The following is a 20,191-nucleotide window of genomic DNA, read 5'->3' as shown; positions in this document are numbered from 1 at the left end:
CCGTTCTAACTCTGTCATCTTGCAGCCATCTGAGCCCACGAATGTATTCTAGCAATTTTGCTCCTTTCCAGCATTTCCTGTGAAAGGTTTTAAAAACGACAAAGACAATGTTGTCTCTGCAGTTTTATTAGCTTGTGGGAGCCCCTGCCTCTGACCCCAGAGGCATGTTAGAGAAGCGGCCAAGTCAAGTTAGGAACACTGAGAAGAGGATCGGCCCCCCAGCAAACCTGAGAAAGCAGTTGTCTTCGTTGGAAGACAAGACAGAGCCCTGGCCAAGTGAGATTTTCAGATCAATGGGTTGCGGTTTCTCTGAAGCACTTTAGTCCTTTCTCCAACTGATACTACCTTTATGAGCGCTCAGAGGCCAGATACACTGTTTTTGACACTATGTGAATGATGGTGCTTTTCACACTAAAAGTCAGTTTATTGTGAGCATCTGAACATCTTGTCTTTATTAAAGCTAGGAGACTGTTTTGAGGAATTGATCGAACTGCAGTTTAGGTTTAAATTCAAACCACTGTGACTCAGTTGTTTTATTTTCCATATTTGAAATAGGTCGTACTGTTCTTCTTCTGATCACTCCCGTGGAGCAACTATTAGTCATGGAAACTTTGAATGGAGCATTCATGGAGTGTTGTTATGAAACGGAAACAAAAAAAAAAAATAGTAATTAAGTTATGCTTACGATAAAACAGACATAGTGGAGTGTCCTTTAATATCATATTAGTCAAGAGGCCCCTCAGTCATGAAAAGCACTGATGGAACCTGCCGGCTTTGTTTCATTATAAACTGAAGAAAAGATGCATATTTTTCCAAAGAGGTTGCAGATACATTTGTATTTAATTGTTGCAAGAGCAGACCATAATCAATATAGATCAGGAAAAGTCACTATATGTAGTGGTTAATGTACTTTAGAATAACAGTATTTACTAAAATGTGGAGTTTAAAAGGACTGAAAGTTGGCTTACAGAGATGAAACAATTCAACTGGACTGGTTTGAGTTTTCTTGAAGACGTTTCACCACCATTTTTCAATGACTGGTGTGGAGTTGAGGTATTTGTTTGGGTGGTGTTCACTGGAAAATCACAGAATAGTGAAAAGAAAAAGGATACCACCAAGGTTAATCTGAGCAACTCACCCTTTGTTGGCCTTCTGACTGTTTGCCGACCCCAAAACCGGAGGTCTCATACCATGGTTACCATTGTTAACCGGCGGTGACTCATTTTATTTTGTGGACCATATACAGCCTAATTTAATTTCAAAGAGGTCAGACCAATAACATAAGAGCATAATAATGACAACTCCAGGTTTTTCCCTTTGTTTTTGTGATGTTTAGTCCTGGGTTGTGTTATGTCCGCAATTCCTAAAACATTAGTGGACAAATTTGGAATTGGTGCCAATTTTATTGAAAAACTGCAGCTGTCTTCTGTGCAGTTTTCATGTAATTCATCCTGTGAGCCAGACTGGACCGTTTGGCGGACTGGTTTATGCCCACAGGTCATAAATTTGACACCCCCAGTCTAGAGGTAAATTGAAGGAGAGACAGCTAACTTTAGCAATAGTGCTAACATTGGAAAAATGACATGTTTTTTTAGTTTTAAGTATGTGTCAACTGGGCATTTTTCATGTTTAGCCTCATTTTAGAGTTTTAATGCCAACAACTGTACAGATTTTTAATGTTTTTTGACAAAAATTTATCCCTGCAAAGCTGTTGTTTGACTAACCTGGCATCAGTAACATAGAGGAGGCAGGGCTTGACAAAGGGCCATTTGCAGGTGTGGTTCAGGTGTGCGCCGTCTACAAATAAAAACCCAAATGTTGGCTTGTTTTAAATACACCCTGACGTGGACAGATAATCTTCAAACATGTTGGCTAACAGATGTCACCAGACTTGGAAACTCGAAGGAACGGACAGAAACTGGTGGCAAGCCAAACTGACCAATGTCACATGCCCGAAATGTGATCATTAAAGGCCCTGATTGTTTTTGAAACAATTACAATCAGCCTTGCCGCCCTACAGTATCAATCTCTGGCCTCTCTCTTTTCTCTCTGGAGACGCCAAGAAATACTAAATCATGAGCTGTATGTAAGAAATTGCTAACAAATGTTGCCTTCAAACACCAAATGGTCGAGTATCTGCTGTTACAAAGTCCAGCGTTAACAGATCGACAAGCTGCTTTGTCATCGACACGTATCATATATTTCCTCCCACGGTTTTATCAAGCTTGTTTTAGGATTTATTTCAATGCAAACTGCCGTAGACATGCCAGGTTTAAGTATATCTTCTATTTTAGGCATAACATTCCTGTGATCTCACTGCTTCCAAAGTACCACTTGGGCTTTTGAAAGAGATGGAGTTTAGCAGATTTATTGATTAGGATGGAAACAATTGCTGCCAGAAAGCTGACAAATAAAACTCTTTGTGCCAGACCTGAATTCTCCATTTTTCTCCAGCTGCTTGTAAAGTGTCTGAGTGAATACTGAGTGTTGGCTGTGGGCTGTAAACTCCCAGAGAGCGCTTCAGATACACTCAAATGCACCGTGTGGATGCACGAGAAAAGTCTCCCTGGATTAATTGAAGAAGGCCAAAGTTTGAAAAGCCTCTTAATGTATCGTCTAATCTGTACACTGTTTCTGACATGTTATGATGGAAGTGATTCCTGTTGTTATTGTACGGTCAGAATGGTAGTGCTGTTTATTTTGGAACCCCGTCGCAGTGTTTATGGAGGCAGTTTGAGAGTGTGCTGTGCAGATTGACACTGTAAATATTGATGTTGTGCTCACCTCTCCGCGGGCTCGCAGATATTGACGAGTGCGCCAATGAAACCATCTGCGGTAATCACGGCTTCTGCGAGAACACAGATGGCTCCTTCCGCTGCCAGTGCGACCGAGGCTACACCAACCCACCCGGAGACATGAGCAGATGTGTCGGTGTGTAACTGCTGTCTGGTATTGTAGATTGCTGCTTACAAAGTGTGACAATGCTCAGTGTTTGGTGCTTTTGGGAAGACCAAAACTAACAATGAATGTATTAACAAGTACTGTCAGTGCAGCCAAAGACCGATGAATTTATAATGGTGTGATTAATGTTTGCTAAAGACTACTGTGCCCTTTTAGGACATTATTTAGCAATTTAAAATTGAAAATAAATTGTAATTTTATTACCTGTCTTTTTAAGATTCAAAACCTTAGTTTTGGGACTGATGGCCACAAACAGGGTTAGGGAAACTCCTTATTGATAAAAATAGTTAAAGCAGCTGTAAAAGTCAGTGTAACCAAACCCAAATCTTGCCACCAATTGCTACCAATTGAAATAGTCTCTATAAAATTTATAGTTTACAAATGTATAATTAACATATCCTAGTGAAGGAAATTAATAACCATTTTGTTTCTGTTAATTAAAATCAATATAACCCACTTTTTAACCCGTGTGGGAACCAGGATTATTGGTACTCGGAGCTGCAAACAGGCTTGGGGAAATATGAAAGTACGACAAGATAAAGTGTGGCAATATTTGTCTTTGGAAAGACCAAAAATAAAAGTATCAAAAAGTACTGTTAGTGTAACCAAAAACTGAATATTACACGTTGTGTTTTGAGCCAGTCCCCTGCTGCCACTAGCTGTGTATTAATCCACGGCTAGAAAATAGTCCCTTCAAAATTCACTGTTCTGTTTTAATAATGTTTGGTAAAGACTACAGTGCCTAATGGTTTTAGGAAAGTATTTAGCCTTTCTTGAAATTCCAAAATATTATTTATGTTTCATTCTTAAAGATTTAAAACTGCTGGAACCAATATTCTTGAGACTAAGAGCCACAAACAAATCTGGAACTGTAAAGAGATCAAGTCTTTTTATATATATTTCAAGTATTTGCTATGAAGTTCATCAGCAGACATCCATCATCTGTTTATTGTGTCTCCCCTTTATAGATAATACAGAGATAAATGGCATATGGCACAATATAAAAAACTTAGATATGATCCACTAATATATCCACTATCCATGCAGTAAAGCCATGTGAAACTTTGCTCTGATTTTGTTTTGCGCATGCCTGTGTGTACGTGCGTGATTCTTAACTGACCTCTCGCCCTTCTCTCGTGCCTTTCTCAGACATAAACGAGTGCGAGATGTCCATGGCGCTGTGCGGGGAGGCCCTGTGTGAGAACTTCGATGGCAGCTTCCTGTGCATCTGCCCCAGCGACAATCAGGAATTTGATCCCATCACCAGCCAGTGCCGCTCCACGGGTAACAGAGCAGGTCTAGCACTCACAGTGACTCACGGGACTTAATTCTCCATCCCATCATTGGGAGACGGAGTTTTCCCTGATTTAATGAGCCATCTCTCATTATCCAAACAGGGGTGACGAGGTGGACGCGGCTTTCTCCTCGTCTCCTAGACTGTCTTTTGACCTGTCTGTTTCCATGCGTTTTTATAGGCCGGGGCCAGCGTTGGGTGGGATGCCTACATAAATTTGAATTAGCCTAATCCCTCAGATAAACGATGAAGTAACTCCTCCTCTAGAGCCAAGCCAATGTCCTAAGGCCCTAGTTACTGTAAACCCATTCTCCCACCAAGACAAACAAGGATGAGGTGTAGCGACTGGCAATTAGAGGTCGCAAATATGCAACGCATTGCGTGTCTCAGAACAACAGAATAAGTCTTTTGAGCCTTAGAAATACCACCACATCTCCAGCTTGACCGGCACATGTGTACACAAATTGGCTATATTTACATTATTAAGCAGCGCGCCCTCGATGGGGATGTTTTTTCTTCTGCCCGGGCGCTAAACCCCAGTTATGCTTTTGTGTACGTTTTTGCCACATTCCGCTGTTTGCTTTTGACGTGTGTTAATCAATCATGTGAGAGCGAATGGTGCGTTGACTCACATGCCAGTGTTTCCATTTGGCTAAGCCAGCAGCTTAAGGGCGAAATGCCTGAGCTCATGCCTTTGGCCAAATAAGCAGGCTCAGCAGTGGCGGGACGGCAGTAAAGCAGGTAGTCTGCTGGAAGCATGCAGACTTTATGTACTGGTGTAGCCTATTTTTTAAATTACTTATTCATGTGTGAGGAGCAGGTACAGAGAAACAGCTGCAGAACATTGTCCAATGCACTGTGCTGTAAGGTGTGTGAAGCATAAGCTAAGCTAAGCTAAGCTAAGAATCAAATAATATGAAACAAGTTAAAAGTTCTGTTTTCTTTACTCGCAAACTTTAACCAAGAGACTTTATCTTTTCTGCTTTCTTTGTCCATAAACAGCTGTGATTGACACCAAACCCGTCCCTCCGTCCGCCCCCGTAGCCGAGGAGAGGAAGGAGTGCTACTATAACTTGAACGATGCAAACTTCTGCGACAATGTCTTGTCGCGCAACACAACAAAGCAGGAGTGCTGCTGCACCGTCGGCGCCGGCTGGGGCGACAACTGCGAGATCCACGCCTGTCCCCTCCAGGGAAGAGGTACAAGCTTTGTGAGAATCCAACGCAGACATTTGTTTCTTTTAGAATGTTTCCCACCTGTGATTAACGCTTTTTAAATTTTAATTTTCCAGCTGATTTTGACCAGTTGTGCCCCCGCGGCACTGGATTATTGCACCTGCCGGTTTCCACAACCCAGAGTGTTGCAGAACAACAGCTTTACATAGGTACACACCCTCGCTCATGCATGCTTGTTTTATTGAGTTTTTATTGCTTCCCTTCACATTAAGCTTTACATTGGCACAAAACGATGCAGTGTCAGACCTTGTGGTATTTCAGCCAGTAAAGACAGACGTAATCCCTGGCCACATTTATGAGGCTGTCTCTACGATTAGCCCCAGGTTTAAGGGAATACCTGCCTGCATATCTGACTAATCACTGTAATTTCAGTGTGTCCTGACAAGCTCCGTACAAGCGGAGAGAATTTCACGTCGGGCGCCGAAGCTTTTGGAAGCAGTGTTATGTTTCGACCACTGTTGCTTTGCTGCTTGCTCATGTAGTATGAACCTCTTTCCTCCCTCAGATGCAAATGAGTGTGAAATGTTTGGATCGGAAATTTGCAAGAATGGACAGTGTTCCAATCTCTTTTCCACCTACACCTGCTACTGTCGCTCTGGTTTCTACTATGACAACATCCGGCTTGAGTGTGTGGGTAAGAAATGACATCCCTTTTTAACATTTCAAAACATCTTCACCACACTGAACCTGAACCTATTATGTGTTGTTATACAGACCTCATGTGTTTATCGTCAGCCCTTGTATCGTGCGCCCTCACCCAGTATGAAATTCCAGCAATCATCCATTTTATTTTCTACAAAAACATCTAAATCAGTGGCCTAAAATCAAAAATGTATCGTGAAAGCTTTTCATCTCATTTATGGTCTGCTCTGGTATTTATACTAACGTGTTAAATTTTTTACTGGAGATTTATGCCCTTTCGCGTGTGTTCTCAGATTACGACGAGTGCGAATTTGAAAGCGCCTGCGAGAACGGAGCTTGTGTGAACACGGCCGGGTCTTTCAACTGTTTCTGCAGTCCTCCGCTAGTCCTGGACAGCACCCGCCGGCGGTGCATTAGCCTCAACAGTACAGAAGGTGCTATACGTGCGCAGAAGAACATGCAAATTTGTGATAGTTTTGGATCCCCACAGGAGCTTTTTTTGTCGTTCATCTTGCTTTTGCCGCTTTGTGGAAACAATCTCTTTCTGTCTCGCAGAAACTTTGGAGGTTGAACCTGACGTGCACATGGATATTTGCTGGCAGCGACTCGAGGGGGACAACATGTGCGCAAGTCCCTACGAGGGAAGTAGAACGACCTATACTGAATGCTGCTGCCTGCACGGCGTCGCCTGGAGTGGACAGTGCGCCTTCTGTCCTGGAAAAGAGTCTGGTGAGACATAAAATAATAATGAACTAATGTAGTTTATCCATCAATGCTGGTTGTAACTCTTCCATGTGTGCTACTCTATGCAGATGACTATGCAGTGATGTGCAACCTGCCTCGGAGAGGAGGTACCGACAGTCTGCGAGGGGGATTGGGATATGAGTACGGCCCTGAGGAAAATGCAGAGCCTTTTGGTCCTCCGTACTGGGATAATTACGGTGGCCCTGCAGTACCCTATGACGTCCCTGAGAGCGTTCCTCTCTTTAACGACAATGACTACAGCGTTCAGCGGCCACCAGTCCGAGTTCCCGTCCCACGACCACGGGAGCACCTGCCACAACCGGTGGACTCCTATGCTGGTGGGTTTATGATTACAGTTTTGATTCACTGAGTAATTCAACATTTGTAGCTGGAACGTGGGTCTTCTCCATGTAAATGAGCGTCCATTAGTATCAGAGCTCTAGCCAGATGACTGTAGGAAAATATGAAAAAACCTAGGGAGTGTCTAAACAGATTACTGATGCTCCAGCTAAAAGGGAAATTGGACAAACATGATTTACCGCTGATGTGGGGTGTCACATATTTGAGATCGCAGAAAGAACAGAACTGACTGAGGGCATACCCAAATGGTGACATACACATGCACCATTCCCAGTGTGCAGCGGTCAGTAGCTATAAAGAGTGGCTCACTGATGTGCTTGGGGAGAGAACGCTGGCTATGTGGTCTGATCCAACAGATGAGTTCTCTGTGGACCAAATTACTAAAAAGGTCAAGGCTGGATCTGATAGAAAGGCGTCAGAACACACAGTTGCTGTAGCTGTGCCTACAATGGGCACATGAGCATCAGAACTGGGCCACGGAGCAAGGGTATGTATCGAAGCAACATCCACACAAACACCCAGATCTCTTAGAAGAACATTATGTCATAATAAGATCATCGTTGTTATTTACTTCACTGGTTTGTGATGTTCATATTGTGGCTCGTGGGTGTATGTATGTACGACACATGTGTTGACAGTGTGTAATTCCTGCCATTGCCAGAGGGGATAGACATAAGTTCCTCATGGCAGCTTTAATTTGTTTATTATATGAGTCACATGTAAAACACACATGCTCCATGAATATGAACTAACCTTCTAGTGTTTTGGTAAACAGTTATTGTTCTTTTTCTTAATGACATAATTTAATGAACATAAGAAGCGTTTACTGTATATAAAACTGTAATTAAAAAACAAAATGATATCAGATAAGTCCGATGAAGGGTTAATGAAGTCCTGATACTTCACAAGTAGTTCTGCACATGTATTTTTTCTATCTTTTAAATGAATGCAAAGAAAAGCATTTGCAGAAATGCACTTTTTAAATGTGCATTGGCTGCTGTGTCTTATGTCATTATGAATGCTACACCACCATGAGAATTGCCACCAGCTTAAGAAGGTGTATTACGCTGATTTCCTGTTTTAACAAATTGCGTGTCCCAGCTGTAACGCTGCTTTTTTGTTGCCTCGCATGTTTTTGTGTCCAATCAGATCGCTACGATGGCTTTGAGGGTCTCAGAGCGGAGGAGTGCGGCGTCCTGAACGGGTGTGAAAACGGCCGCTGCGTTCGCGTGCGGGAAGGCTACACCTGTGACTGCTTCGACGGCTACGAGCTTAACTTGGACAAGATGGCCTGCATAGGTGGGTTCTTTCTGTGCTGCCTTCAAAGACCACCCACATTTGAACTCTGAAAACAAGGTTCAGGGTCTTCGTCGAATCAAAAGAGGAATCAATCACATCATCTAATCTCGTTGAAACCTCAGTGAACTCTCATTCCAGGTTTGAGTCGGGTCTTGAATTAATTTCCACGGGGTGACTCTTCGTGCTGTATATCATCAGGCTCAAGGAGAAGCTTTGAATTTAACAGCCTTGTATTAAGTTGTGTTTTATGAGAATTTAATGAAAGCATGAAAGCAGTGCAATCGTGAGTTACCCTTTGGTCTGAAATTCCCTCGTCACACGCTGCCAAGAGCGAGGAGGCCTTGAATCTTAGCCATACATGCATTACATGAGATATTATATCTCTTAAATATGCCGTGTTTGTTTTGTATGAAAGTGAGACTGTCTTGTTGTATCGAAACTCTATGATTACAGTATTCTGTCTGCACACGGGCTTATCGGTTTCAAGGCCAGCCGTTTTCCTAAGGAAAGTGATTGAACAGTGGAAACATGTGGGAGCCGCGCAGCCCGTGCCTCCTTTTATAACTATCACCACTAGCGGATCATGACATAAACAATAAGAGGGTCGTTTGAGTTTGACTGCTACGGAATGACAATCGGACCTCCTGTGCAGAACAAGGAGAGAGCAAACAAGCTGTCGGGGGCCAAAAGCAAACCTAGACCAAAGCATTGTTAATTTTACCACAATTCTGAGCACTTCCATCCGATCCAGACCAGCTGACACGCAACATGACGTCATGTTTGAGTAAAGATATGCAAGATGAGGTATTCTGCGATGAGTGACGGCCCCCAAATGTGAACTTTTGTGGGAATACTTCAGTGTTGTCTGTTGCTCACAAGTGAGGTTTGTCCGATCAAATCCTGTAGTTTTACAACCAGGGCAACCAGCAGGTGATCAGATTTGTGAGGCATGAGCAAGAGGAAGGTCTTTATGGGTAAGTTTTTTTCCGGTGATCGACAACAAGAGCAGGCCCTTATCTAAATAAATCATCTATATTTTGATGATCACAGACAATAAAAACCAACCAATACCTACTACGTACCTGTACCTATAGCTATTTACCATCCAGAGTGCCATGATCGACTTCTCTGGCTGATCCCTCCAGACCATTTGAACAATTGTGATGCTAATTCATGTTATTTATATACAGTAAGCTAAGAAAATGACAGATTCACCTGCACTTGCTGCTTACATTCTCTCTGTGGGCTTGCACCAGTTCAACAACACGATTGGTTTTCCATGTCCCTGTTATAATGCAGGCTGCTGTTGTTTTGGGGTGTGTCATATATCTGTCGTCTCTGCAAAGTCAGTCTGCTTATACCGGTCATGAGATTTGGTCTGAAATAGCTGCTAAACTACTAAACAACTGCTTCTTTCCATAGTCAAGAGTAAACCTCACACTCAGTGTGATTTAATGCGTCTAAATGAAAGAAAGGAAGAAATAAAAGAAGAGTCAGCAATATAAATTATTTCAACATTCCAGTGTCCCACCTCTCATACCCAAAAGGCCGCTCATGCAGCAGATGTGTGTCAGGCAGCTGTTCCAGCTGTGGAATCTCCCCGCGGACTAACCGACCGTGTCTCGTCTTTCCCGCAGACATAAACGAGTGTGAGGACATCAGCGACAAGGTGCCCTTGTGTCAGAACGGGCAGTGTACCAACACGGAGGGATCCTACAAGTGCACCTGTTTGCCGGGCTTCGTGGCCTCTGCCAAGCCGCACAAATGCATCCCGGCCATCCCGGAGTCCGCGTTCAGGGAGGCGGGAAACTGAGACAGAGGCCGGCCGTGGCGCCGACTTCTCCCGCTCCCTCAAAGATCTCTTTACATCCCCTCTGCCCTTTTCCCCCCCGAGGGCTCTAGCACTAAACCTCAAACAGCAACGCTGAAACGTCCAAACCCGTTTCCCTACACACGAACATGTACATACTAAAAGCACACACACTTGCATTCACATTAATATTCCCCACATACACATTCAGGAGGACCAGGAATTGTGCAGTGAATGTATTACATGGGATTTTAGTATTCACCAGATTTCCATTTGCCTTAAAGGGATTTTGTGGACTGATCTTTTTTTATTCAGTGACCCCAGGCAATTTGATATGCAGATATACTTTCCATATTATTTTCTTGACACTCTCCTTGTTTTTGTTGTTGCTATTATTTATTTCATTTACCTGACGGGCCTCTGCAAACTAAGAAAGCATCCTATTCCAGAGGGTTTACTTGATTCCTCTTGTCATGTTTGTCTCACCAACTGAGACTTCAGCCATATGTCAGCATGTTGATCACTGTCCAACCTCTCACCAATATTATCTCGCTCAGTCACTGTGACTGGCTGTGGAATGAATGGATGCCAGGGTCGACAAACATCAGAAAATCAACTAAAGAAATTCTCATTATTTCAAGATTAGCTGCAAGGTGAAAGTCTGGGCCAGGAAGTGGGAGGTCAGCACAGCCACACTTTCACAATAAAAGCTTCAGCCTTTACGTGGGGCATGGAAAGACTGTAGATGTATATGATTATCTATGTAATTTTCCTGAAAACCGTGCAATAGGTGCACCATTTTCAAACAAAGCATGGACACAGTCACTGACCCCGATTAATTTTTCCTTTTTAACAGTATTAACTTGTCTTATTCTTATGTAAAAAAAAAAAAACAAAAAAACAAAACAAAACAAACACTTTCCACAAATATTACAGCTTAAACCGAGAGATTGGTTTTGTGCACCACGATCACACAGGTTAAAGGATTTCTTCCTACAGAGCAATTGGATTTCAGATCTCACATTCCCATGTGCGCACAGCCGAACGCGTGTAACGACAAAGGCTTCGTTGGAGAGGTTTGGTATATTTTGTACAGATCTAGTACTATGTATTATTTTTGTTACATATCCTCTTAATGCATTATAGCACAACCAATATTTTTGTTTGACATAAACCTTAAAAAGTAAGAAAAAATCTGGCATTATAGCTTTGTAGATTTATATATGTCTGTAAAAATGTTTTTTTTTTCATATCTTTTTATGTATGAGGAGAGTGGCTGTACACTGTACCAGAGGAACTGTGTGTGTGCGTGTGTGTGTATACCCTGCCCTGTGGAGCAGACAATGAATTATATTTTTTGGAAGCGGCAGCACTGTTCTAATCACAGACGTTTTGTCTCCCTATGTTCATTACAAAGACAATGCTTTTGAAACGCAAGCACCGGCTTCTGAGCGTCACAACTTTACAGCTACATATTTAGTAATTGTGAGCAATATTTCTTATAGTCTCTCTTTGATCCGTATGTCATGAATGTATTGGTATTGGTCTCTGAACTCCCATTTGTACGTTTTAGCTTTTTATATCCCGGAAGAAATCTCGGCAGCACAGAAAATCACGAGTCTGAAGTTTGGAGGACTGACGTTGACCACCATTAACCTGCATTCATAACCAAGTTGTACAAATGTTTTCACTTGATGCCCAGTGCACTTTACTGTGCTGTTCAAATCATTGCCTTAAGCGGACCAGATGTCTAACATTTTAGTTGGTATATTTAAAGCCTTTCAAAACTGCAAATAACTTTTGATAAATGTCTTGATGCAAATCTGTGGTTAATGGAAATATCATGCTCATTCATTTTGTTTACCTCTTGACTGTAATCACTATCAGTCATCAAAATAAAACATAAAAAATATCAGTGTGTGTGACTGCTTGCTTTGAAACCCGGCACCAAACACACCTTGTATTCACATGTGTACTTTTAGAGAATGTTTATTTGCAATGAAATTAACATTTCTTCTGGTTTGTAGTACTATTTGTCATGAAGTTATTAGATGACCACTTTGCAGCACAGTGCAGGGATCATAGGCACGTTAACATGCGACTTTAATGTGGTGGAAGACTTTCATCAGATTCCAGGGACACAAGACAGACCAGGGACACTACAATATATGATTATTTATGTTAACACTTCGTTGATGTCATTTAATATTAAAAAGCAAAGTATTCTTAACAAAAGTCAAAGCATTCTCATGTTGTGTTGTTTTAGTAAATGCTGATGTTACTGGATCATTGTTAACAGTATTAGGGTTGATTTATCATCCCAGAGCAGGATTTTATAATTGCAGTTAGTCGAAGGAGTTTTTTTTTTTTTTATTGGCAAAGTGGCAATAGCCTTCAAATAAGTAGTGTAGAGGAGTAAACTTGCCCATTACAATATTATGAAGTTAAAACATTCAATAGCAAATATCTAAAAATGGCAAAGAATTGAATTTATTCTTACTTGTAGACTTATTATTCATAATTATTTTATTTATTATTTGACAAATAGTCGTAAGTGGGACCAGAAAACGCACGTTCTATTCACTAAAGCCTTTTTTTATTTTTTATTATTTTTTTAATTAAAATTATACGTAGTGCTATATTTCCCTCTAGTGGTCATATTATTGAACTACACAATCAGGGCCCTGGATTCCCTAGCTTTCCTTAGCTCATTCCTATTGGTTAACCGGGGTTGTATTATCCCACAGTGACCCATCCCGGGATCCGTAGCGGAAAAGGAAACATCCCACATGGATTTTGGGAAACTGCGTTTATCCTGCTACACCCTGCCGACATCTTCCACGGACACCCGTGGATGTGTTGCTTCGGAATACATCTCCCAGAACCCCACGCGTCTCTCATACGTGAGGGTGTAAAGTCCAGGATATATACAGTAGGTGGTCGATGGAAACAACGTCTCGTGGTGCCGGGTCGCGAATTTTTGAATAACTGAACGGTAATTTGAGGAGGACGTTTGCACTTTGTTAGATAGCATTGCTCTGAATGCCACAGAGGAGCGAAAGTAGCGAGCTGGAATAGTATGTTAAGGAAGAAAAATATCAGCAGCTTGGTGACAATGTGGCTAATATCTTGTCTGGTAATTGGTTAAACGGGACAGGTGTGACGTTCGCTGACATATCGTAAAAGTGCTGTTATCTGCCAAAGGATAACAGTACAGGCATTCATTGTTAAACGTTATCTGTCAATAACTGACCGTTTGATAGATACCAAGATATATATTTTGCATAAAGGGTCGTTTAATTTCAAATTTAATTTCCTCATGGCAAAAGAACAATGCATATCACAACGGAACAAAACAGGCGACTCTTCAACACTACGAAACCGCAAAATACAAGCCTCAAACACTCCTGTGTCAAAGCACAAAAACAGTGAAAGAGCTGGACTCCTGTCAGAAGATGACACCAAGTCCTCCAACGGTTCATCTGCTCATTTTTCCCCGAGCGGAAAAGATGACTCTCCAAGCAAAGCTCTGCTGCTACTGGTGGTGGGACTGTCTTTCTCTACTCGCCTCTACAAGATATCAGAGCCCGCTCATGTGTGGTGAGTACAAACCCTTACAAGTGCGTGTGGATCTGTGCTTGTGTGGCCCTTCTTCACCAGATGGCTCGTCTCCGTGTTTCAGCTGGGACGAGACGCACTTTGGAAAGATGGGGTCCTACTACATCAACAGGACCTTCTTTTTCGACGTCCATCCTCCTCTTGGAAAAGTGAGCCTCTGCATGCAGCCTCAGGTGCCTTCATGCAAACCCTTCTGCTTAGATGTGTGTTGATCTTTGTCGCTCTGTTTTCAGATGCTTATAGGGCTCGCTGGCTACATGACTGGCTACGATGGCACCTTTCCTTTTGTGAAGCCAGGGGACAAATATGAACATCACAGCTACTTGGGGATGAGAGTGGTATGCACCTTTGCACACTGAAGCTTTAGTCATATGTGAGAATTTTAGAACAGCTGTCATTGTCCCACGTCTTTTCCCACAGTTCTGTGCCGTCCTCGGCTCTTTTCTGCCAGTGTTTGCCTACCTCATAGTGCTGGACCTTTCTCAGTCTCACACCGCTGCTCTCATCACTGCCACCTTTCTCATATTTGGTGAGTAAATATCTGAACGTTTACGCACTGTAAATATTTTTTCTGTTCGGTTTATGTATTTGCATTTGCAGATTTTACTCTCGGTTTAATTTGAGGGTTATTCACATCGTAATTTTCAACGGACAAACAATGATTGAACACTTCATTCAAAAGATCATGTTCATTATATAAACTGTTTAAATAACCAAAAATGTGTCAGGGTCAGAAATGGATGGACATAACTGTATTAAGACTTTAGTGTTGTGTTCTGATAAGAAGAATTAATTGTGCGTAACGTTGCCCTTCTGACAGACATTGGTTGCATCACCATCTCCCAGTACATCCTGTTAGATCCGATACTCTTGTTCTTCATCCTGGCAGCAGTGCTGAGTATGGTCAAGTTCAACCAGCAGAGATACAGGTAGGACACAACGACAACTCTTTTCTATCCTTAAAGGTCCTGAAATTGTAAATGAAGAGTAAATTACACCAAACAGCCACAAAATAAAACTTCCAACTAGAGAGGTGCATAACACTTATCACTTCACAAGGATGTATTGTTATTCAGGCAAACCTGCGTCCTGGACTTTATTTGATAACAACCCCACTTCATCACTTTTCCTTCCTTGGAACACTTTTGATAGCTACTGATCACTGCAGAAAAGGAACACCCCACGAGTAATGCAGTTTTGGAGACGATCCGGTGCACTCCCGCATGCCCATTTTTCCTGCTTCCAATAAATCCACTGAAAAATGTTCATTTCCTGTCTAATACATCCCAGCTGCTTTCAGGCTCCACCATAACCAGATAATCTGTGTTACTCACTTGATGTGTGTGAATAACAAATGATACAGTGTGACTGAGTTGTGATTGTCTTAATGAGTACTAACTGATTGCATTTAAAATGACTGATTATCTGGTATGCTCTCATGGTTGTCCTGTGTGCTGATGATGTTTAACAGGTGGCACACAGACATAGTGATCAGTGTTGGTGGTTGTCTGTTTCAGAATTTCTTAAAAGTATACTAATTATTGTTGTTTATTACTATTATTATTTATTCTCTGCTGGATGTTGTTTTCAGGCCTTTCTCTGCTTCCTGGTGGTTTTGGCTTGGCCTCACCGGTGTAAACCTCGCTGGGGCTTTGGGAGTGAAGTTTGTGGGTCTGTTTGTCATTCTACTGGTGGGACTCAACACAATCTCTGACCTCTGGAGACTTCTGGGAGACCTGAGCCTCTCACTGGTAAAACAAAAAAAGCTGCATGTTCTAATGGCACTGCTGACTATTCCTGTCGATCAAAGAGGTTTGACTCCTCCTCTCACCACCTCTTTTGGCTCCAGGTGGACATTACAAAGCACTTCCTGGCACGCGTCGTTGGACTCATCCTGCTCCCAATCTTCCTCTATGTCGCAATATTTGCCATCCACCTTGTTGTCTTGAACAAGAGGTGAGTAAAGCAATAAAGTGCGAGCGCTGCTTCGCTACGTGACGACACCAGCCACATTGTTTCATTCGTCATTGATTTCTCTTGTCAGTGGATCAGGAGAAGGGTTCTTCAGTTCGGCCTTCCAGTCCCGTCTAATCGGGAACAGCCTATACAACGCATCCATGCCTGAGTGTGAGTCCCAGCCTGAACAAAACCAAATGTGTCTGCAGCTGTGTTTACTAGAACACTGATAAAAGAGTTGGAAAAGAGTTGAAAGGAAACATAGACATTTGTCTGTTATGATAGCCAGATGGGATAAACCGATTGCTTACATTTTACAGTCTTGACAGAGTGACATATCTATTCAGGCTTTTATGGGCCGCTTCGTAGTTTGTGGGTGTGGACACTCCTTGTCACTTTGAACAGGTTTTAATCATGTAATTCTTCTCACGCAGACCTGGCATATGGCTCCATCATTACAGTGAAAAACCTCCGTATGGGTTCAGGCTACTTGCACTCTCACTGGCACTTATACCCAGAAGAAATGGGGCCGAGTCAGCAGCAGGTCAGGCTGGATATTATGGATATAGTTTGGATATTATGTTTGTTTTTTCTTGGTTTCAGTACGTATTTTTCTCTGATATGTACTTCTAGGTGACATCCTACCCTCATAAGGACACCAACAACTTGTGGCTGGTACACAAACAAAACTATAACAATTGTGAGAAAATGCTCAGCAACTTTACAGAGTTTTAAAAACGAGTTCAAATCAAAATCACACACATATTCATTTTTATTGTTGGCATCTCTTCTTTATCGTTACAAAGCACAACCTGAGAAGCCTGATCTGGTTCGTCACGGCGATGTCATTCAATTACAGCACAAAGAGTAAGTAGCACGAGTGAAACGGAAAAATGTATGACTGATGTAGATGATTTAGTCTCTTACCCAACGTTTGTGAATGCGATTTTATATAACGTAATATTTCCCGATACCTCCCAGAACAACCCGTAATCTTCACAGTCACTTCCATGAGGCTCCTATGACAAAGAAACACTACCAGGTTACAGGCTATGGCATTGTGAGTACCTTTGTAACATAACTTTGCAGACATGTGACCACCCTAGACAGCTGAAAGAGAGACCACTGATGACATCTTATCCCAAATCCTTAGCGTACATCATATAAAAACTCTTAAACATCGGATTAGATTTCAAAGAGACTTTAAAAAATATTATATATAAAATATATTGCATTTGATTGCCTGTTATTATATATTTGAATGTCCCTAATGTCCAAATGCTTTATATATATATATATATAAATATTCTCAGAATGGAACAGGAGACGCCAATGACCTGTGGCAGGTGGAGGTGTGTGGAGGTCAGAAGGGTGACCTGGTGAAGGTGCTGCGTAGCAAAGTCCGCTTTATACACCGAAATACTGGCTGCGTACTTCTTTCATCTGGCAAGACTCTTCCAAAGTGGTAAAACTGGCACTCCCTGCTCATTTAAATTCCATGTCAGATTCATTCTGTGTGTGTACAGTCAAAACCCCAATGCACCTTCTGTTCCTGTCCAGGGCCTGGGAGCAGGAAGAGGTGACTTGTAGTCCGTATCTGAAGGAGACCATAAACTCTCAGTGGAGCATAGAGGAAAATATCAATCCTAAATGTATGGTGAACACACTCCATGAGCTGCTATGTTTCTGCCAGTACGTCTCAAACACCAACTTAAATGCTGCATTTCTTTTTGTGTGTTGTGACAGTGCCAAACATTAGCCTGACTCTGCTGAAGCCCAGTTTTCTGGAGCTCTTAGTGGAGTCCCACTTTGTCATGATAAAAGTAAGTAGTTACTAGAAATAAAGGCAAATAAAATAATTCAGTTTACTTATTGTTTAAAATGTGTCTTATTAGGGTAACAGTGGCTTGAAACCCAAAGAAAATGAAGTGTACTCAAAACCTTGGCACTGGCCCATGAACTACCAGGTGCAGAGTATGGTCTATGGCACACTTTTTTTTTTTTTTTATATAAAATTCAAATAGAGTGTATAACTATTATTGTGTTCTGTGAAGGGATTGAGATTTTCAGGATTGAATGAGACAGAGTATCGTGTTTACCTGCTGGGAAACCCTGTAAGTCTTCTACCAGCCTCATTCTCCTGTTGTCACACTCCTCTGATGGATGTCATCATGATTAAATACTTTTTTTTTTTTTTTCAGGTGATCTGGTGGATAAATCTTGCCAGTCTGGGGTTGTATCTCATCATGGTGTCAGTGGCATCTATAGCCACCCAAAGAGGCTTCTCACTGGGCCAAAAAAGAATAGGTATGATGGTTAATATCGCTGTCACTCTGCATTTTTCTTCATGCTGGATGTGTTAAACGTCACATAAGCGTCCTGCACCGTGTTTCAGAGCATTGTCAGGTGCTTATGAGCGGAGGAGGGATGCTGCTCATCGGTTGGCTGCTTCATTATGCACCTTTCTACGTAATGGGCCGCGTCCTCTACTATCACCACTACTTTCCTTCGTTGATCTTCAGCACCATGCTAACAGGTATCAGGTGCATTTTGTCCATTATACTGAGGGATGGTTTTTAGACCTTGAGGGATATCTCAGAACAGAGCATGTGGCACCTGTAGAGTTCTGTAACTAGAAAGTCAGATCTGGAACATTATATATCCTTTTTTTTTTAAATTATTTTTAATAATTAAATGGGGCTCGGGTAGTGTTGGTAAGTCCCAACATTTAAAGTTTAAGGTTCAACAATCAAAGAGTAATAATTATAGGATTGACCAAATCCATCATTGCTGAGTTTTGTCTGAGAAGAGCTAAGAAAAACTAAGAAATCCCTAATATAAGCGAACAGTCGTGTTGGTTGCAGATTTCTGATTAAAGCATTGTGTTTGTTTGTGATAGGGGTTACATTAGACATCCTGTTGAAAAGTGCTGACCTGCTACTCCACCCACCTTATTGTGATTGGCTCCAGAGATTCGGGCTGGCGGTTCTTCTGTTTAGTGTTCTCTACGGGTGAGTAAACTGGAGGAGCGTCCTATAGGGCATCCTTACACCATTCCTTTTCCCAAAGTCACATCACTTGTAGCACATTTTTAAAGCGTTTCTTTTACTGTGTCTAAATCACTGGTATCCATTTTCTGTCCGTCAGCTTCTACCTGTTCCATCCGCTGTCGTACGGCATGACTGGTCCTCTCGCAGATGATCCGAACAGCACCATGGCTGGTCTGAGGTGGTTAGACACCTGGGAGTTCTAGTCAGCTCCGCATGAAGATGTCACTATTGATCTGGTGTTAACTTATACAAGGGATTTTATTTAATTATGTCTCGTAGATCTAGAGTGTTTGCACCGTAGGCAGTATAAATATTTATTTATACAGTCCGTGGTTTACACACACACAGGAGCCATTTTTTATAAGGTACTAACTGAATCTCCACAAGTATTTGTGTCCTATTTACATTTCTGGATGTAGTCTGTCATGTGTAAAGAATACTTGGTAAGACACACCTGAAACACTACAATATGGAAGCCAGAGTTTAGTGGGCTGTTTAAGAATAATTATTTAAATCATAAATATGTTAATCATCACCAAGATGCCTTACCTGACAACGTAACTTCCATCCCAGACTTAGTGTGTACTGTGTTTCACTAGCCTGACATCACCAGACTCAATTCCACTTTCTGACACTAAAGATTTGTAGGTATTTGGTCTAGTTGGTCTGGCTTCGGGCTAGTATTTCTCAACAGTAAGCTTAAGTGCCTGAAAGGAGGTAGTTAAAATAAATGTGAAATCTAAATCTCCCCGATTGTCAGTTTTAAAAATTTATTACACTATATTGATTCAAGCTGTGAGAGACTGTATTTTCTTTACGAATTTTAGTATTGCATTGGCCATTAGCTCTGCCCAGCACTGGCTTCTGTTTTTACTCCATAAGTCTGCTACTACTGACTGCGTGTTTACATTTCTGTGTGTTCAATAAACAATGATATTCTTGTATTATACTGGTATGTTTAGTGATTCTCACACAATCATTGTTCTCAGTTTTCTTGACATTTTCAAGTTTTCACGTAGACCACAGTATTTTTTCTCAAATATTTAATATATTTTCAATCCACCAGCAGCGGATAGAAGTGTGTAATTATCATCTCAAGATTATGAATAAACTGAAATTTAAGCAAATATTAATGCAAACACATTTGGTCTTTATTTACTATTTCTGTCCATTGATTTCATTCCACAGCAACATTATTCTTTAACTTCCATTTGCACTTTG

General features: G+C 41.6%; 2 protein-coding genes across 2 annotated transcripts in view; both read left to right on the top strand.

The window, feature by feature from the left end:
* The window catches only part of LOC125023483 (latent-transforming growth factor beta-binding protein 2-like), an 81,355-nt gene extending 69,097 nt beyond the window's left edge, over positions 1–12,258 (top strand). Inside the window, exons 32-41 of the mRNA XM_047610780.1 lie at positions 2,803–2,931; positions 4,111–4,245; positions 5,258–5,455; positions 5,548–5,640; positions 5,997–6,125; positions 6,427–6,567; positions 6,689–6,862; positions 6,946–7,215; positions 8,387–8,536; positions 10,174–12,258. Coding sequence (XP_047466736.1) covers positions 2,803–2,931; positions 4,111–4,245; positions 5,258–5,455; positions 5,548–5,640; positions 5,997–6,125; positions 6,427–6,567; positions 6,689–6,862; positions 6,946–7,215; positions 8,387–8,536; positions 10,174–10,349 — 1,595 coding nt within the window. The 3' untranslated portion in view covers positions 10,350–12,258. The remainder of the gene's footprint in view (positions 1–2,802; positions 2,932–4,110; positions 4,246–5,257; positions 5,456–5,547; positions 5,641–5,996; positions 6,126–6,426; positions 6,568–6,688; positions 6,863–6,945; positions 7,216–8,386; positions 8,537–10,173) is intronic.
* Positions 12,259–13,160: 902 nt separating this feature from the next.
* Positions 13,161–19,914, top strand: pomt2 (protein-O-mannosyltransferase 2). The gene is made up of 21 exons (XM_047611916.1): positions 13,161–13,946; positions 14,029–14,113; positions 14,198–14,302; positions 14,385–14,493; positions 14,785–14,893; positions 15,556–15,715; positions 15,814–15,920; positions 16,009–16,091; positions 16,355–16,464; positions 16,554–16,620; positions 16,727–16,787; positions 16,902–16,980; positions 17,234–17,385; positions 17,481–17,572; positions 17,667–17,743; positions 17,816–17,887; positions 17,975–18,034; positions 18,122–18,227; positions 18,316–18,456; positions 18,820–18,931; positions 19,068–19,914. Exons 1-21 carry the CDS (start codon positions 13,666–13,668, stop codon positions 19,171–19,173), a joined length of 2,274 nt encoding a protein of 757 aa, XP_047467872.1. The 5' UTR covers positions 13,161–13,665; the 3' UTR covers positions 19,174–19,914.
* Positions 19,915–20,191: the final 277 nt, after the last annotated feature.

The sequence above is a fragment of the Mugil cephalus genome, chromosome 17 (genome assembly GCF_022458985.1).
Source record: "Mugil cephalus isolate CIBA_MC_2020 chromosome 17, CIBA_Mcephalus_1.1, whole genome shotgun sequence".
In the NCBI taxonomy this organism is placed as follows: Eukaryota; Metazoa; Chordata; class Actinopteri; order Mugiliformes; family Mugilidae; genus Mugil; species Mugil cephalus.
The sequence above is the reverse complement of the archived record's forward strand: the minus strand, read 5'-3'. Positions and strand labels throughout refer to the sequence as shown.

Excerpts from the sequence above, each read along its gene's own strand:
- pomt2 (XM_047611916.1), top strand. The coding sequence starts at position 13,666 with ATGGCAAAAGAACAATGCATATCACAACGGAACAAAACAGGCGACTCT. Across the intron at positions 14,303-14,384 it reads GCTACTTGGGGATGAGAGTG|TTCTGTGCCGTCCTCGGCTC; the intron begins GTATGCACCTTT and ends CTTTTCCCACAG. Across the intron at positions 17,386-17,480 it reads GGCAAGACTCTTCCAAAGTG|GGCCTGGGAGCAGGAAGAGG; the intron begins GTAAAACTGGCA and ends GTTCCTGTCCAG.